The 17030-nt window shown below is 35.4% G+C and overlaps 1 protein-coding gene and 1 pseudogene across 1 annotated transcript; both read right to left on the bottom strand.

Annotated features, from left to right (window-relative positions):
• Nucleotides 1-3745: 3745 nt before the first annotated feature.
• Nucleotides 3746-8336, bottom strand: LOC113767283 (annotated as a pseudogene).
• A 5910-nt stretch (nucleotides 8337-14246) lies between these two features.
• On the bottom strand, nucleotides 14247-15718 carry LOC113767267 (2-oxoglutarate-dependent dioxygenase AOP3-like). The gene is made up of 3 exons (XM_027311338.1): nucleotides 15633-15718; nucleotides 15182-15506; nucleotides 14247-14498 (listed from the first exon to the last, which is right to left on the bottom strand). Exons 1-3 carry the CDS (start codon nucleotides 15716-15718, stop codon nucleotides 14247-14249), a joined length of 663 nt encoding a protein of 220 aa, XP_027167139.1.
• Nucleotides 15719-17030: the final 1312 nt, after the last annotated feature.

Raw genomic sequence — 17030 nt, 5'->3', positions numbered from 1 at the left:
TTTGAGCTTCTTTTTTACTTGTTTTACAACACAGTAGGGAGTCATCTACAAAAAATAAATGAGATACCATAGGACTGTCCTTGCAAATTTTGATTCCAGTTAAATGCTTATTATCCACAGCTTTCTTGATCAGGTTTGAAAGCCCTTCAGTACAGATAATAAATAAGTAAGGAGATAAGGGATCTCCTTGTCTAATCCCTCTGGAAGGTTTCACACTACCCACTTTTTGCCCATTTAAATTAAAAGAGTAAGAAACCGTGGAAATGCAGGTTATGATCCAACGAACAAAAGTGGGACAGAAACCCATTTGCATCATGATTCTACCAAGAAACTTCCACTCCACTCTATCATAGGCTTTAGACATATCAAGTTTAAGGGTCATGAAGCCTACCTTACCAGCTCTCTTACTTTTAAGGAAATGTAAAATTTCATGAGCAATGATAACATTGTCTAAAATTTGCCGGCTAGGAACAAATGCAGACTGTGATGGACTAATGCAATGCTTAAGGACCTTCTTCATTCTATTAGCCAAAATCTTGGAAATGGGTTTATACAAAACGTTGCAAAGACTAATAGGCCTGAAGTTAGCAAGCATCACAAGGTTATCAACCTTGGGGATTAAGGAAATGATGGTCTCATTGATGGTCTTAAGAAGATTGCCCGTATGAAAGAAGGTAGAAATGGCATGGACAATGTCAACATTGATGATGCTCCAGTAAGATTGAAAGAAACACAGGGACATACCATCAACTCCTGGGGCTTTGTTAGGGAACATAGAAAAAATGGCCTGTTTAATCTCCCCCTCGTCCACAGGTTTAATCAACTGTGCATTCATGAGATTGGAAATAGTGCACGGTATGCCTTGTAGCACATCCTCAAACTCTATTGGATTGTTGGAGGTGAAAAGTTCATTGTAGTGGTTACACATTTCTTCCTCAATTTTCCTTGTCGCTCCTACACCATTCCCCATCAGATTTTTGGAGAACACTAATTCTGTTTCGTTTCCTTTTAGCCATGACACTTTGATGGAAAAAGCAGTGTTTTTGTCCCCCTCCTTGAGCCATCTGCTTCTGGACTTCTGACTCCAATATAGTTCCTCTTCCTTGTAAGCTTTGCTTAGCTGAATCTTCAAGGTTACAATGACTCCTCTGTTGCACAACTCACCCGCTTCTCTTGTGACCTTCAATTGCTCCTTAATTTCTTGAATTTTTAGCTTTACATTACCTTTTGCTATTCTGTTCCACTTGATCAATGCTACTCTACACTCCTTAATTCTTCTTGTAACTTTATATATCCTGGATCCATTTTGTTCTTTTCCCCACGTTGTGCGAACCACAGGCACAGTAGCTTTGTCTTTCGCCTATCTTTGGTCGAAGAAGAATTGTCTCTTCCCACTCCTTTGTTGCGGTTTTGTGTCCACCATTAGTAGGCAGTGATCAGAGGCCTCGGTTTCAATATGCTCACAGGTTACCTTTTCATAGACTTGCGTCCATCCCACACTCCCTAAATATCTATCCAACCTCTCCTTTACCTCCCCCTCCTCCTCTCATGTATTGCACCAAGTCCATGGAACCCCCACAAACCCAATATCCACTAGCTCGTTCTCAGAAATGAAACCCTTAAAGTCCCTAAAACTTTCCTCAGATCTTTCATTCCCACCCCATTTCTTTCCATTAGAGCAAATGTCATTAAAGTCACCCATCACAGCCCATTTCTCACCCCATTCTCATTTTTTTCCTCAATTATTTCCCACTGATGTTTCCTAACTCTACCCTCCGTACTTGCATACACCCCTACAAATCACCAGCTATCATTTGTTTCATTGTCCACTACTTTCGCTGCAATATACCAATCCGAGCCATGCACATCCAGTAATACCACTCCCTCCTTCCAAAATAAAGCTAACCCCCCAGCTCTACCCTTAGGATTTACTATAAAACTATTCTCGAACTTTACTTTTTTTTGCACTTGTTTCATAAAAGCCTCCTGGTTCTTTGTTTCACACAAAAATAAAATACTAGGAGAGTGGAGGTGAAGTACCTCCTTCAATTGGGGAATTGTCAAGGGGCCTCCTGCATCTCAACAATTCCACACCGCCACCTTCATTGCGCTGGTGGAGGCATTGCGGGGCTTGCCTCCATTTCCTCTCCTTGTTTACCAGTACCTTCATCCCTTTTTGCCAGCTTGAACCTCGTGCCTTCATCCACATCTTCCTCCATAATATCCAACTCTTGATTATCCACCATCACTTTCCTTTTCTCTCCAAACGAGCACACTGGCTCTCTGCCAGTAATGTCTCGTAATGGAGCTCTTTTAATTCGTGAGTTTCTTCTCCATTTCCCCTTCCCTTGTATGCTCTCGTTTACTGGTGAACTGCTACCTTTAAATCCACTCTCATTTGTTTGACTTATTATGCCACCATTTTCAAGAATATCCAACATCTCCTGCCCTGGCACAGTCTCCATCATCATATCCACTGGAGCATGATCAGACGTTCTACTCTCCCTATTCCCCAATTCCACAATCACCTTGTTGATTTCTATCTTTTCATTCTCCACTGGCTCTTTTCTTTTCACTTGTTTTTCCCCCTCCCTTTCACCTTGTTCCACACTTTTATCCAGTTCCTTGTTTTCTCTCAAAATTTCCCTCCACTTCCTCTCCATAGCTTCCTTATTCTGCTCCCTATTCTTACTCTTATTCTCACCCCTATTACTACTCGTCCCAGCTATACCCCTAACACCCTTCTCCCTAGAAGTTCCTACATGAATTCCTGGGTCTTTGTTACTCACTGCTACCACCATACCTCTTTGTTTCACCTCAGCCTTGACCCCTTTGTATGCTCTCAAAGGGGAGGTCATGATATTCCCCGCTCTCATCCACGCTCCATATTGACCTTCCCTACCGGACTGTCCTTCCTTCCATTCCCCAGTGCAAGATTTGTCACCGTGGCCAACTATCCCACAGTTATAACAAAAATCCAGACATCGCTCATATTTAAATTCCACCCATGTATTCACTCCCTCAAGCTTCACCAAAGTGCCTCTGAGAAGAGGTTGTTGCACATCCACCTCTACCATTATCTTCATATGTCTACCCTCTTTGCCCCCCCTCGGTGGAACTATAACCTTCTGCCTCCACTATCAATGCTAATATGAAAATAGTAAAAAATTTTATCTTATATAATAAGCTAATCACGTAGAAGAATATGCTTTGTTGATTGTAAAAGGAATTTTCGAAGATAAAAAGAAAAGGAAAAAAATTAAACAAAAGAACCTTGAATGGAAATTATAGTAGTCCTACACAAATTTCTCTTTACATATCAAACTGATGGAATAACCTACAAGTTACCTCTCCAGACCGCCTTTTTCAATGAGGATTATCCTCATTGCTATTTGATTTGTCAATTTTGTTCTATTGTTTTCTGAATCTTTGATGTTCCGTATGAAACCACTTGGAACCCTAGAAATACAAAGATAGGTTCCATGTGATGTGTAAATCATGTAAAACAGATGTTATTAAGACTAAGATATTGGAATTTATTTTTTCAATTATATGAATCATGATGTTATTGGGGAATCATTTGGTGCCTTAATTATAAAAAAAAAGGAGAAAATACAAGAAAATAAAAGAAAAAGTGGGGCATTTGGTCAATAATCATTCTTCCATCTTTAATTCATTCTATGTAATTCTAAACAATTCAAGATTGGCATTCTGTCTGTTTTAAACGTAAAAAAAGTTTCATGATTTAAGCATCTCTTTGTTTTCTAATGGCATAAAGATCGGCATAATGCTGTTTGATCCATCCTTCAATGATCTCAACCTCCATTTTCCTTTGAGCAACCAACCAGGACAGATCACTTTTTGCTGCAGGTAATATGTCCAGGCAATGCGATCCTGCAAAAATTCATTCCGAAATGGTCATCAATCACCCAATGGAACCCCACAATCCCACATACTAAAGGCACAAAAGCATGTGGCTCATATATTTTAAAATGGCATCAGCACTTAATTTGGTTATACTTGGGAGGAAATAGCATGCCGAATCAAGAAGAATCCTTGAGAAGATATAAAAAGCAGTAGTGGATCGAATTAAAGTTTACTTGGACTGAAAACAGCAAGAAGGCTGCTGGATAAGTTCTCTCGCACTCTGTGATTGAGAAATCAAACAATTAAGCTCAAGAAGCCATAAGTAATAAGTATTAAAATGTACAAAGAAATCAATAAACAAGGAAGAGTAAAAATGTCTTATTCATTTACCCCGCACTACTATAAGGATCCCTCAATCCATTGGAGAATATGATATTGCTTCCAAATCTTTGGAAAACCAATTTTATGTCCTACAATTTGTTGAATTTGTATATGAGAATCAAGAATGAAAAAAAGTGAAAGTGATATTAATAACTAAGTTAGAATTTTCTATTTGGAAAAATATGAACAAATGACAAAGAAAATAACCAAAAACAACACTACATGGCATCCATAATAAGTAGTGATCCAATGAGGTCGAGGTGAGACCCCATATGAACTTTCACAATACTCAATGAAATCTGGTAGGATGAAAGGTGACGGTGGGAACATTGTATCATTGCTGCCTAGATGGGATTTTCTGTCCATTATATTTTTCTATTTTTTCTATCCAATGCAAAACTATATAGTTCTACTTATTAATATTACTGATGTGACACATTACATTGAATGCATATTTAGGGGGTGTTTGGTAAATGAGTGTCAAATTTAATTTTAGCATGGACGACTTACTTTTTGAATCAACATGACTGCACATAACTGTAACTCTGAAAAACTCAATAATCTCGTTCTCAAATGCTTGCCTAATCTCATCTGAATCATACAGCGTGAAATTCCAAAGTAGAAGACTATGGGTACAATTAGGCATAAACAAACATTATTTATGGATATTATTGAATTTGAAACCCATTTACCAAACACCCCCTAAATACGCATTCAATATTATGTGCCACATCAGCAGTATTAATAAATAGAACTACGTAATTTTACATTGGACAGGAAAATGGATAGATATAATGGACAAAGGATCCCGTCTGCATTGCTGCCACACCCAATGGGCATCACGATCTCACTACAGGTCTATTAAAAAATTAAAAAGAAAAAGCTTTTCAAGTGAAAATGGTTTCTAGGGCCATATAGGCTCGAATACACCACTTTTTTTTTTCTTTTAATTGTGTGTAGAAGGATTTGAATTCAAAATCTCACACTTACACTCCCTCTCCCTCCGAATCATCTAATCCGTCCCTTTCTCCTATCGATTACACCACTTAATTATCTTGCTAACACCATTAATCAGGACCTAGCTTAGCCGCCAAAAAATGAAAAATAAAAATGAAGTGAATACGTCTTTTCACCCAAAAAAAAGGAAAAAAAGAAAAAGTTAAAATAAAATGGAAACGAGAGTCTAGAGAAACTTACTTGCCAAGTCCATCCGATACATGCTTCGCTGGGATAGGCATATTCCAATGGCTCATAGCATGAGTTATCACCTTAGTAAGAAACAACACCAGCAAAAATACGGCCAAGAATATCAGTTCCTTTAGGTGCTTTGTCTATGCCATTACAAATTTGAGTGACGGGATAATTCGAAGGTGAGTTGTACTGAGCAGCCAATGTGTACACATAATTCAAGTAATCCTTAAGCTCAGACGAGCTATTCAAAGGCCTGAAATTAAAAAAGAAGGACATTTCATTAAACAAATTCTTATTGATAATTTCAGAAACCTCCCTTGAGGTTTCTTACTATTTCACTTAGTTCCCTTGATGTTTTAAAAATTATACTTATCTCCCTTGATTTGACACTTTGATAACCAAACTTTAAAATAGAGTAAAAAATTTAATGAATATCCTAAAATGCCTTTATCTTACAAAGTTCAATTTGTTCTTCTAAACAAAAAGAGTATCAAGTTTTTCATACTGATATTTATTATTTAATAATCAACTATAACAATAAATCTTTTGCTATAATAGGGTATTTTTCATAGTGCTTTATTGGGAATATAAATTCTTTTAAGATAAAGAAGAAAGTGCTATTTTGTTTCTTTTAAAGTTTATGGACTATTGTTTTAATAAAAATTTAGGGACCAGTTTAGCGGAAAGAACCATCATAATTTGGTAATGATTTTGGGCCATTTGTTTTTAATCATTGTTGACTTATCCTTGATTTTGATACCCAAAAAAAGAGCTACAAAAAAATTGGAGGATATTAAAAATTATCAAAAAAATATTACTAGTTTAACATTTAATTTGGATAGATATTAGGGACAATATTGATAGTTCTTCGATACTTCTAATGAAATACTATAAGAGAAATGAATAAGAAGGAAAATGGTAAAAAAATTATAAAATCCATCCTTTGCATAAACATGGCAACAAGAGAGTTTTATTAAAAATATTAAGATTAGTATTGTCATTTTAAATGGACAAGGGAGGTAGGTGTAATTTTTGAAACCTGAGGGGAGCCAAGTGAAATTTATTAGAAACCTAAGCGGAGGTTTCTGAAATTATCCCTTATTTTTATTCATGTTTTACTAATTTGATCCTATACATATGTAGGTTTGGGTACACCTACATGATTAATGTACTTGTGCACAAGTTTTTCTTTAAAGTTTGTGTAATCTACTTTAATAGAAATAACAAATAAAATTGATAGAAAAATGTTGACAACTTATAAATATAATCAGACAATGAAGTGCAGTTTAATTGATAAGACGTTTCACTTATAACCATTAGGTCATGATTTGAGTCATCAAGGAGATAAGTGGGAAAACCACTGTTAATCCTTTTTTTTAAAAAAAAAGAGAAAAAAAACTTATAATATAACTCAAAATGGCTTTTAATTGGGGGCCAAACTATCAGCTAATGTAATGTCAACATAAGATGGTAAGGTAACTAGTTGGATTAAAATAAAATACGCGTGAAACGCTTCTCCTTAATCATTAGACGTCATACCTAGCAAATAAAGCCCATTACTAATACATAAATGATCATGAATAAAGCAAGTTATAAGTACATGTTTGATAATGACTAGTTATATATTGGCTTGACTATTTCTATTTTATGAGAACATCTTGATTGGTAAAATGAACGAAAGCAAAGAGGATGGATTACGAGCAAGTCTTGAATCTTTTGCTGAGAATGGAGAGACCATTTGGTTTGGAAGCAACTTTGTCAATCTTAGACCATGATTTTCTTATAATTTGGCAACAGTGCTCACTTTTCTCCTGTAATTAACATGACAAAATTATTCTCACTACTTTACAATAATTAATGTAATGATTAGATAAACTGAAAGCATGAACAACGTTTTCACTACTTTAAAGCCCTTGGTCACAATGGAATAGTAACCATGTTGAGGAGTGATGTGATCGAAATAAAGAATTGGAGCTGATGAGGCTAAAGCAACAAGAGCAATATGAGGATATTTGAGCCGAAACCACGATGCGGGCACTGCCCAATTGAAATCAGAAACATTTCAACACCAAGAAGTTTTTTTTTTTGTGTGTGTGTGGGGGGGGAGGGGGGGCGGGGCGGTGGAGCATGAAAATGCAGGATACTAAAAAAAAAAAAGAAAAAAACTGCATGGCAAATTAGCACTTACTTCCTCCGTACGATCCACCAACAACGATAACCAGAGAACTTTGAGCAGAAAATTTGTCTTTTACATGCAGTAAAATCTCTGCATAATCAGTTAAAGCTTGAGCCAAGTTGAAATAACCCCGTATAGTCTTATTTTTCAAGGCTCTTTCCATTGATCCAAGTGGTGTAGATTTTCCATAAAACCTATGCTGAAAAGGAAAATCAAGAGTCCTGAGTTTATTGAGTATCTATAGTTTATTAATAATATAGCAAGTTAAGAAAGAGGATTTGAAAGATGTTATGATAGTACTTTACCTCTATGTAGACAAGGAGAGCCTTAAATCATGGAGCATTATCAGTAAGAAAACCAATAGATTCTAGATCTTCAGCCAATGGAGCTTCGGCGCCAAGATATGCCAAGATTGAAGAGTTCGAACTGGCACCACCCAGAATTTTGAATTGATCACATAACTTTGGTTGAATTTGGTATAGCTTTGTGGGTTATAATTGATGTGGTCTAGTGTCTGCTCAAAAAAATATGTCTTGAAATCTTCTGAAAGAGAAGCTTCAGTTATAGCATTCTCAGGGTCTCGAAGGTTTGTTCTCCGTATTGGACCGAGCCTCGGTATTTTGTGGGGATGGTATATAGCTGATGAAATGGAAGTCGAGAAGCATAGGAGAAGAAGAAGAGGAGGCAGCCATTGAGATAATAGGCTGCGAAGAAAATCCATGGCCAAAGAATTTGAGTTTCTTGGTCGATGATTGGTATTTTGGGTATTTTCTTAGTTTGTAATGTTCCAAGTTCCAACATGTGGATTTATATAGAGATATATGCTTAGAGCACGTCGTTTTCATCATTGATTTTGGTTTGACCACATCTCTGGCCTGTATGTGCTCATACTAATTAGGAAAATTACTAGCTGGTGAAGTTTACCAGACGGATTTTGTCATTTCTTAGGCATATTTGACTGAGACGAGTCTTGATAGAATAAGATCACTTATTCTTTTTTTTTTTCATAATTGAAATATGTCCACGTACACTTTTATATCCTGGAATTTATAATCTTATATATTGTAGAATTTCTGCCAATAACAGGTGGCTCAATTGGTAAAAATGAATACATTTCTTACAAAATATTGTGTGTTCAAATTTCATTATCGATATGGGAACTGTATCCGTGGACAATTTATAAGAATCCTTGTGAGCGAGCTATGATTTCGGAAACATGTTCTTACCTGTAATGGTGACCGAAACGAATCCATCCAAACTTTTTTTAAGAAAAATATAATGTTGAATTCCTACAAAATTCCTCATGATTGAAATATTTTGTAAATTAGGGATATGACAATATCACTCTAATCCAACTGAAAAATTGTTGTGCGCAATTACATCTAACAAAGAGTACCTGCAAACAGCAGCAACTTTTCTTACACCTGGACAATGATTTCTAGAAAATTTGTGAGCAAGTTGCGATTTGAGAAATAAACGATAAATCTTCTAACAGAAAAAAGAATTAGAGAAAACATACAATACAACTTGTAGTTCTCATATCTAGTTTTCTTAAACATTGGTGGATTTGACAATGTTGACTTTGGCAACTCAAACGTATAGCGCTAATGGGTATTTATTCATTGAGTAAAGTGTGCCACAGACAATCAATAACCACAGGCACACACAACCGAATGCCTATAATTTTGGACATTTTGTACATTTATTCATTGGGTAAAGTGTGCCAGAAATCATTTCATGAGCGACATTTTGGACACATTTGAGTAACTCATCTTCTTCCTATCTGACTAATGCCAAAAAAACTCCATATAGGACGTCGTATTCTTACTGTAGTCTAACACAAAACCAGCAATAACCACACACTGCTGAATGCCTTGCCACCAAAACCATTGGATTGAGATCCTCTGTTACTGAAAATGCTTGTGGCTCGTAGATTTAAAACTCAACTTAGACTATATCTAATTCTAATTATCTATTAGCTTGCATCCGGTAGATTTTGAGTAAATAGTTGCTTGTTTATCAATTTTGCAATGTGATCTTGTGTTGGCAATAAAAATACGCGAACACGGCCAAGCAATTTTAACACATATGAAAATATGTTGGTAGAGGAGGAGCATAAATACACAACAAATATTCAATAATTTATTAATTCAAAACTCAACAATAATAATATCAATTTGTAGTCTTTCGCTTACGATAATTTACAAATAACAATTTTTAGGGCTTTTCCTCTATCTAATGACTTGACTCGACTCAACTTTTCAAATAATAATTTACTACACTAGTTGTATGTATAGAATGCAAAGCTTCCTAAATAAACAGAATTACAAGCCAAAACTCATTTGGAATTGACTTGAGATTTTTTAATCTAATATGGAAACTAAACAAACAGGAACCAAAACAAGAAACTAAAATAATTAGGAAATAAAATAGCTTGGTTTAGTTTCGATCATTACCTCCCTTAAATTAAGCTCTTCATTATGGTCATCTCTAATGCCATCTCGATCTTGAATCTCTATGAAAAGTGCAATCGCAGTAAGCACAACATTCAACCCTAACTTATGATTGGTCTTCAACTGCATCTTCACGCGTGTCAGTGGACTGAACTTGCATTTCTCGAACAATTTTTTTGCATGCCCTCCTTTGTCAAAATTTGTCAAAAAATTCAAACATGTTTACCCATACTTGGTTGCACGCTCTATAATTTAATTCATCCACATTACCAACACAATTTCCCAACAAGGCAAAATCATACATTACCACCAAAGATTTCAACATCGCCATTTTTTTTTGCTTTAATTTGTCCATTTGTACAATCCCATCCATTAAAACAATGTGAAAATCATCAATTAAATCATCCACTCCATAATTGATATCAGTCAACTCCACTAGTTGATTTTTCTCTTCAAAAAATTCATCAATGCCAACAAAATCAAGAATTTCTCACTAGTGATTTTTACTTTCTTTTTCAACCACATGTGAAACTTTCTTTTAAATCACAAATTCTTCAACTTCGTGTGCACTCACAATTTCTACAATTTCTTCTTTCTCTACCTCATCCAAAAATTTTTTTTCTTCTTTCTCGTCACAAAATTTCTTCTACACCATGGCCATAATAAGAATTCATCAAAATTTTCCAAGCCCCATTTGCCGTTTTGCATGTATGAATTTTTTAACTACATGCAACTTAACTTTTGTACTAAGATAATGGAATGCCTTACATTCTGAATGTTTATTTCTCTCTAACTCTTTAATTACATTGCTCGATAATTTCATATCTTCTGTAGGTTTACTGAATCCCGTTTGGATATATCCCAAATTCCAATAGCTCAAGAAAACATTTTCATCATCATAACCCAAACTTGAAATTCGTTTTTACCATCAAAGATAAAAATAGCACAACATTGTAAATAATATGGATCCATAATTTAATTTCACAAATAAATCTCAAGATCGAAATCCAGAAGTCTGATACAACTTGTTGGCAATAAGAAAAACATACGCACGGCGGAAGCAATTTTAACACATAAAAATATGTGGAAGGAGGAGGAGAATAAACATACAACAAATACTCAACAACCCTTTTTTACTTCAAAATTCAATAGTAACAATATTAAGTCATAGCCTTTCACTTACAGTAACTCACAAATACCAATTCTTAGAGGCTTTCCCTCTATCTTACGACTTGACTTAACTTAACTTTTTAAAACTCAACTCAACTCTTCAAATAACAATCTACTATGGTAATAGTATTCATAGGCTGCAAAGTTTTCTAAACAAACACAATTGCAACAAAACTTATTTGGAACTAATTTGAGATTTCCTAATCTAATATGGAAACTAAACAAATAAGAACCAAAACAAGAAACTAAAATAATTAAGAAATAAAATAGTTTAGTTTAGTTTAATTTCTATCTTCTCGTCTTGCAATCAACATCCTACACTTACAGGTTTTGAAGTTTGAACATTGTTTCTACGAAATAAACAAATAAAGCGGTTCGTGGAATCTCCAAGTCAAATTCGGCAATTTTGGTAGTTTACCGAATTCTGAAATTAATTCAAAATGAAATTGAATTCGAAATTGGTGAATTTGAATGCGAAATTGTTCAAAAATTCCAACGTCCAAATTACTAAAAATTTCGACTTCAAACTTCTAAGTTACAGTTTTCGATTCAATTAATGCATACCCCTAAGGAGTGAGGGGGAAGAAAAAAGAGGGAGTAGATAGAAAGAAAGGGACGAAGGAGGAAGGTGAGGAGGGAAAGGGAGGAAGAGGAAGGAGAGAGGGGAGAGGGGTGATGATGGTGGTGGAGGAGGGGAGGTGGTGGTGGTGGGTGGTACGTGGGAGAAGGAAGAGATGGTAGACTATTTATTTATTTATTTATTATTTATTTTTGTTAGGTGTATTTGAAATTATATATTTTTAGAGCGTTTTTGGAACTTGTTACTGTTGATTTTAAAAATAAAACTAGTTTTTGGCAAATTGGACAGTCCAAGCAGAGCCTTAGAGAGCGTGGAACTCATGTACTGTAATTAAACTATATACATTTCAGCTCTTATGGATGATAACCAAACAACCATCCAAAAACTTTCTACCTCGACATCCACAATCAGTCTTTGATTTGATTAATTGAAACATTGATAAAATGTAGAGAACAACCAAGTTAAATGTCCACCATATAGTCAAGCAACATTGAAACCAATCTCAGCTAGTACAGGATAGATGAGATGGGCATGGGCCTGCTGGTGTGTTTGCAGACCCTTCAACCATGACATTTAAACTTTCTCAACCTCTGAGATAGTCCCATTGAACAAGCCCAACACCGCTCATTCGCTTGGCTTTTGATCTATCTATAATCTATTGCTCTTATAAATCTATTACGCTTTATATAAAGTAGGATGGGTCTTGATGTTTTTTAAAATAAGCATCCTTGTGTATTAATTTTTATTATCCCCTTTATGCCCTTATAATTGAATTTTGTTGTTGATTATTTCATATTGTGATATTATCAATTTATGATGATTACAGTTTATTATATATATATATCATAGCATTTTGTTTTAAGGAGAAAATAAAAGTTAATGAGAAGACAAAAGATTAATTGATGATTAAGTTCACACACACACACACAGATATAAAATATTGATCGAGAAAAAAATGAAAATAGAATGGCAAGAATAATCCAGAAATACTAAGACAAACAGTTTACAAATATTGATATTGATAAGCGTTTACTAAATTTGAACTTTTAACTGCGATTAATGTTTCAAAATTCTATTTAAACTAATGCACCTTCTCTCCAATCATACTTAGTACTTCTTAATGTCTTAAACTATAAAAGGTCACAAAAATGTTGCTTGCAATGGTTTAGACCTTTTTTAAGGAGCGTCTCGGTGGAAAAGAAGGAGCATTGCTTGATAAAATTTTATCAAGTCATCAGACTTAGGCTGTCAGGCTTGAAAACTTGCTTAGTTATGTAAAAATCTTGGGAAGGCAATATTCTTGGTAAGGAATGAAAGGTTAGTAAAATAGACCAAAGGTTATAGTAAGAAACATTCCTTATGAACTTCTTGTATTTTAACTAGTAATTAGCCCATGCCTTAGCACATTTTTTTTACTAGTTTTGAATTTGTACAAGTAGGAATAACTCAAGCAGAAAGTTTAGCAATATTCCTACATATTCATGAATATTACTTTTAGAAAATTAATGTATTCTAATTGTTCAACTACCATGCCAATTTTCAAAGTCTACTCAATTATATCTATAACTCCACCGGATTTTAGGCACTTTTTTTATTTTCCATAATGTACATCTATAGCATCATCTGTCCTGGTTCAGCACAGGTTTGCAAATAATTGAGTTGATGACTAAGATCAACTTGCTCAAGAGTCAAGACTAGCAAGCTTCTAAGATTTTAAAGATCAGAACTAATAAATTGTTTCATCCGCTCTCCATCGATTTGAAGGGGAAGATGATAGATGGTCGTGATGATCATGAGGTTGACAGGATTGTCTAACAAATCCTTTTGTTACCTACTTCTTGTAGCGTGCGCACTTCTGTGCTCCAGTAATTGGGTAATGTCGTAATTGGAGTTACATAGCCTGATATAATTCAACATTTGATCGATATAGGAAATTTACTTCGTCGTAGCATTGAATTATTCGTCTATTGAGAACTCGCGCGTATGCACCCACTCGTCCATCGGCCCGGCGTCTGCACTAATGTCTGAGTGTCCTACGACAGCAGACCAGCCTAAACTGGATATGATTATTTCATTTTACTCCCTGCTTGGACTCAAAAATTAAGAATAGTACATAAATGTATTTAGTTTTGAATCCTTTTGAAGACCCATTTTTAGTACGAAATAAAGTTGAAAAGAGTTCGCGTCACCATTAATGGACTAGAATTAGTGGGGCTTATTACGGCCAAATATAGTTTACTTGTACTGAAAGATTCTCTTGATTTGAAGGGAAATTGATGTCTGGTATTCAAATACTGGAAGGTTAATGAAGTACTAGTAATAATGCCTATGAAGAGAGAAAATGATTGCATAGTTTAGCTAAGATATGCATGCTTTATCATGATCCGCAGCATGCGTACAAGAGATCCCTCTAAAGAATCATGATACTTCAAACACCGCAATATCCCTTGATGGCATCACATTGAACGTGCTGGCCCGTTTGCACTTCTTTCTTTAAGAAACTGTGGTATCCCAGGTGATCAAATGGCTTATAGCGCTGTGGATTTTCCTCATCAATCAACTCCTGAGGGATGTGCAGGACCCCCTTATGGTAAGAGAGCATCAACACTGAGGATCTTCTTGCGTTCGCGTTCATTTGAACTCGATGAAGACAAGGTCGTATTCTGTTGTTGCTCCATGCCTGCAAAAATACATTGATTATCGAGATTTTTGTTTTTTAAAAAAATAAAGATGCTTTCTAGAGGACAAAAAAATATAGATTAATTTTTTTAAAAAAAAATTATAGAGGACAAAAGGAATAACTATATCAAAATCATTTGAGAAAACAAATATAAAAGTTATTCTGCTAGAGAACAATTGTCGTTTCTACAATGAGGGGGTCAATTGGTATACATGTTCACGTGACATGAGATCGCATCCTTATTCTTGTTTTTGTTTTTCCTCTTTCTTGTGGAATGCAAGTGTTTTGTTTATTATACTGAGAATGATTTCACCTTGCATTTTTAAAATGTTTCTTCAATTTATTTAATTTTGCTCCCAACCCAAACTCTTGTTTGAGACTCTTTTCACGCAGTAGGGGCAAGCAAAAATATTTTTCAGTAGGGGCAAGCAAAAATTAGCCACCAAAAAATTAAAAAAAAATCCTTCTAAGCAAATACTTCTAAATAAGTTACTCAAATGATAGGTAAAAAATCAAGTAGTATAAATTCACATGAAACCCTTACCATTTACCACTAGTTGTTGGAATTTGATAAGAAACCATGAACACTACTGACACCCTAAAAGTCACGCCAGTGGATTCCTATTGTCAAAATTCCTACTTTTTGTTATTAAATTCAAGAAAAGGAAGAGGACGTAACCTACCATTAATGCATCTGCTGACATAACAATAAATGATGAAGGCAAGAAATCAACAGGGATCCATTGCTCATCCTTCAAGTTTACCTCCAATCCATTAACTTGACTCGGAGCAAGAATTGTGATGAGGATCTTATCAGTATGAGGGGGAGCAATCACGGTTTTCTCGTGTACTCCAGGCGCCTCGTAGCTGTTGAACCGAAGCAAGTACGTGATTGAATCTATGTGAGAATCAGACTTCAGCTTCTCTACCCCATAGCTTTCGAAAACCATTCGAGTCACCACTTGTTCCAACTTCGCCACCAGATTTGCATATTCATGGATGATCCCGCTAAAAATTATTCATAAAAGGAAACAAATTGAAGGTTCAATTCACTTGGGATCAATACATTGCGCGCTAATTAATTGTTGGATTTACTACGAAGAATTGATATGATGAGGATAAATCAAGTTGTACCTGAAATTGTCATCATTTCCTTGGGGCCACATGAGCTTAGAGAATTTCTTGACTTCTTCTATGTTGGTTGAATTTTCGATTCCCATGCTCTCATGAATAGATGGGTCACGGTCGTTGCTAAAATAACCAAAAAAAAAGCCTATCAGAAGTGTTCTTCTTTTTTGTTTCCACGGGAAGATTGAACAGTTTTTCTTGCGCAGAAAATGCTGAATCCCTCAACTTGAAAGAAACTGCATCATACACAGCAAGAAAGCAACCGTACTCTTCAAGAGCGTGGCGGACTTCGTTGCTTGCCAAGGACCAGCTTTCTGGGCCATGCTGCAAATTCTCCTGGCCGAAGTTGATGACAGGAAGTTTGCAACTTTGGGTTATCCATGAAATTGAACTAGACGGGATTTTGCAGCGCTAGCTCGATATTTAGTGTATTGAGAATAGTCCGATCTCATCTGCTCCCATCAAGGGTGTAGGATGCGGATTTATAGCATAGGTCTATGTTTTCAAACTCGGACCGGGCATTGACTCGTTCGACCTCAAGGGTCAGGGGTAAATGGGTTCGATCGGATTCGACCGGAGTTGAACCGGATGATGTCATAAATAAAAATTATTTAAAAATTAAAATATTATATGTAAAATACCTAAGAGTATGTTAATATTAATAAAGGTATATTCATATATATTTGATCTTTTAAATATATTTAATAAGAAAATACAAAGAAATTAGAACAATCAAGTAGCAATTTATATTATTTAATGAACATTAACAACTTTAGAATTGAAATTATGAATTTGATTGAAAAATAACATCAAATTTTAGGATAATATTTATAAAGTATGAAACATTTGAGGTATATTAATAATTTTTAACAACTTAGGGGTCAAAAGATAATATTGAAAATGTTTGACCTTTTTAAAAAAATGCTTTGACTGAACTGGTTCTTCCGGTTTTTTCTCGATCAAACCCAATCAAACTCGATTTTTGACGAGGTTTGACCGAGCTTTTAATTATCCGATTTTTCAGAATAACTCGGACCGGATGCCTGACCGGTTCTCGATCCGACCGGCCGGTTCAGTCCGAGTTTAAGAACACAGCATAGGGTCTGCGGTCTCACCTGTGGACCACGTGAAGTACTGAAGACAGCATAGCGGTATATAATTTAATTACCATCTGAAGATTTTAATATTGAAGACAACAGAGTCTCCTTCGGCTTTCTTCCGAAGCTCCGTTTCTTTGTTTTTTTTTTTCCGGTGATTGGTAAGGCAGTAATTTTGGGGGGTTAGGCGTTTCGATCTTTGTGCGGAATGCCAGGTGCAGAGGAAATGGAGACAGGAAAGGCGGATGAGGAGGGGCTGGTTGTGTAGATGACAGCGCTGAGGAGGAGGAAGCAGCCATTGGGTTTG

Source organism: Coffea eugenioides, chromosome 1 (genome assembly GCF_003713205.1).
Source record: "Coffea eugenioides isolate CCC68of chromosome 1, Ceug_1.0, whole genome shotgun sequence".
Taxonomy (NCBI): Eukaryota; Viridiplantae; Streptophyta; class Magnoliopsida; order Gentianales; family Rubiaceae; genus Coffea; species Coffea eugenioides.
The sequence above is the reverse complement of the archived record's forward strand: the minus strand, read 5'-3'. Positions and strand labels throughout refer to the sequence as shown.

Excerpts from the sequence above, each read along its gene's own strand:
- LOC113767267 (XM_027311338.1), bottom strand. The coding sequence starts at position 15,718 with ATGGGAATCGAAAATTCAACCAACATAGAAGAAGTCAAGAAATTCTCT. Across the intron at positions 15,507-15,632 it reads GGAAATGATGACAATTTCAG|CGGGATCATCCATGAATATG; the intron begins GTACAACTTGAT and ends AATAATTTTTAG. Across the intron at positions 14,499-15,181 it reads TGTCAGCAGATGCATTAATG|GCATGGAGCAACAACAGAAT; the intron begins GTAGGTTACGTC and ends GTATTTTTGCAG.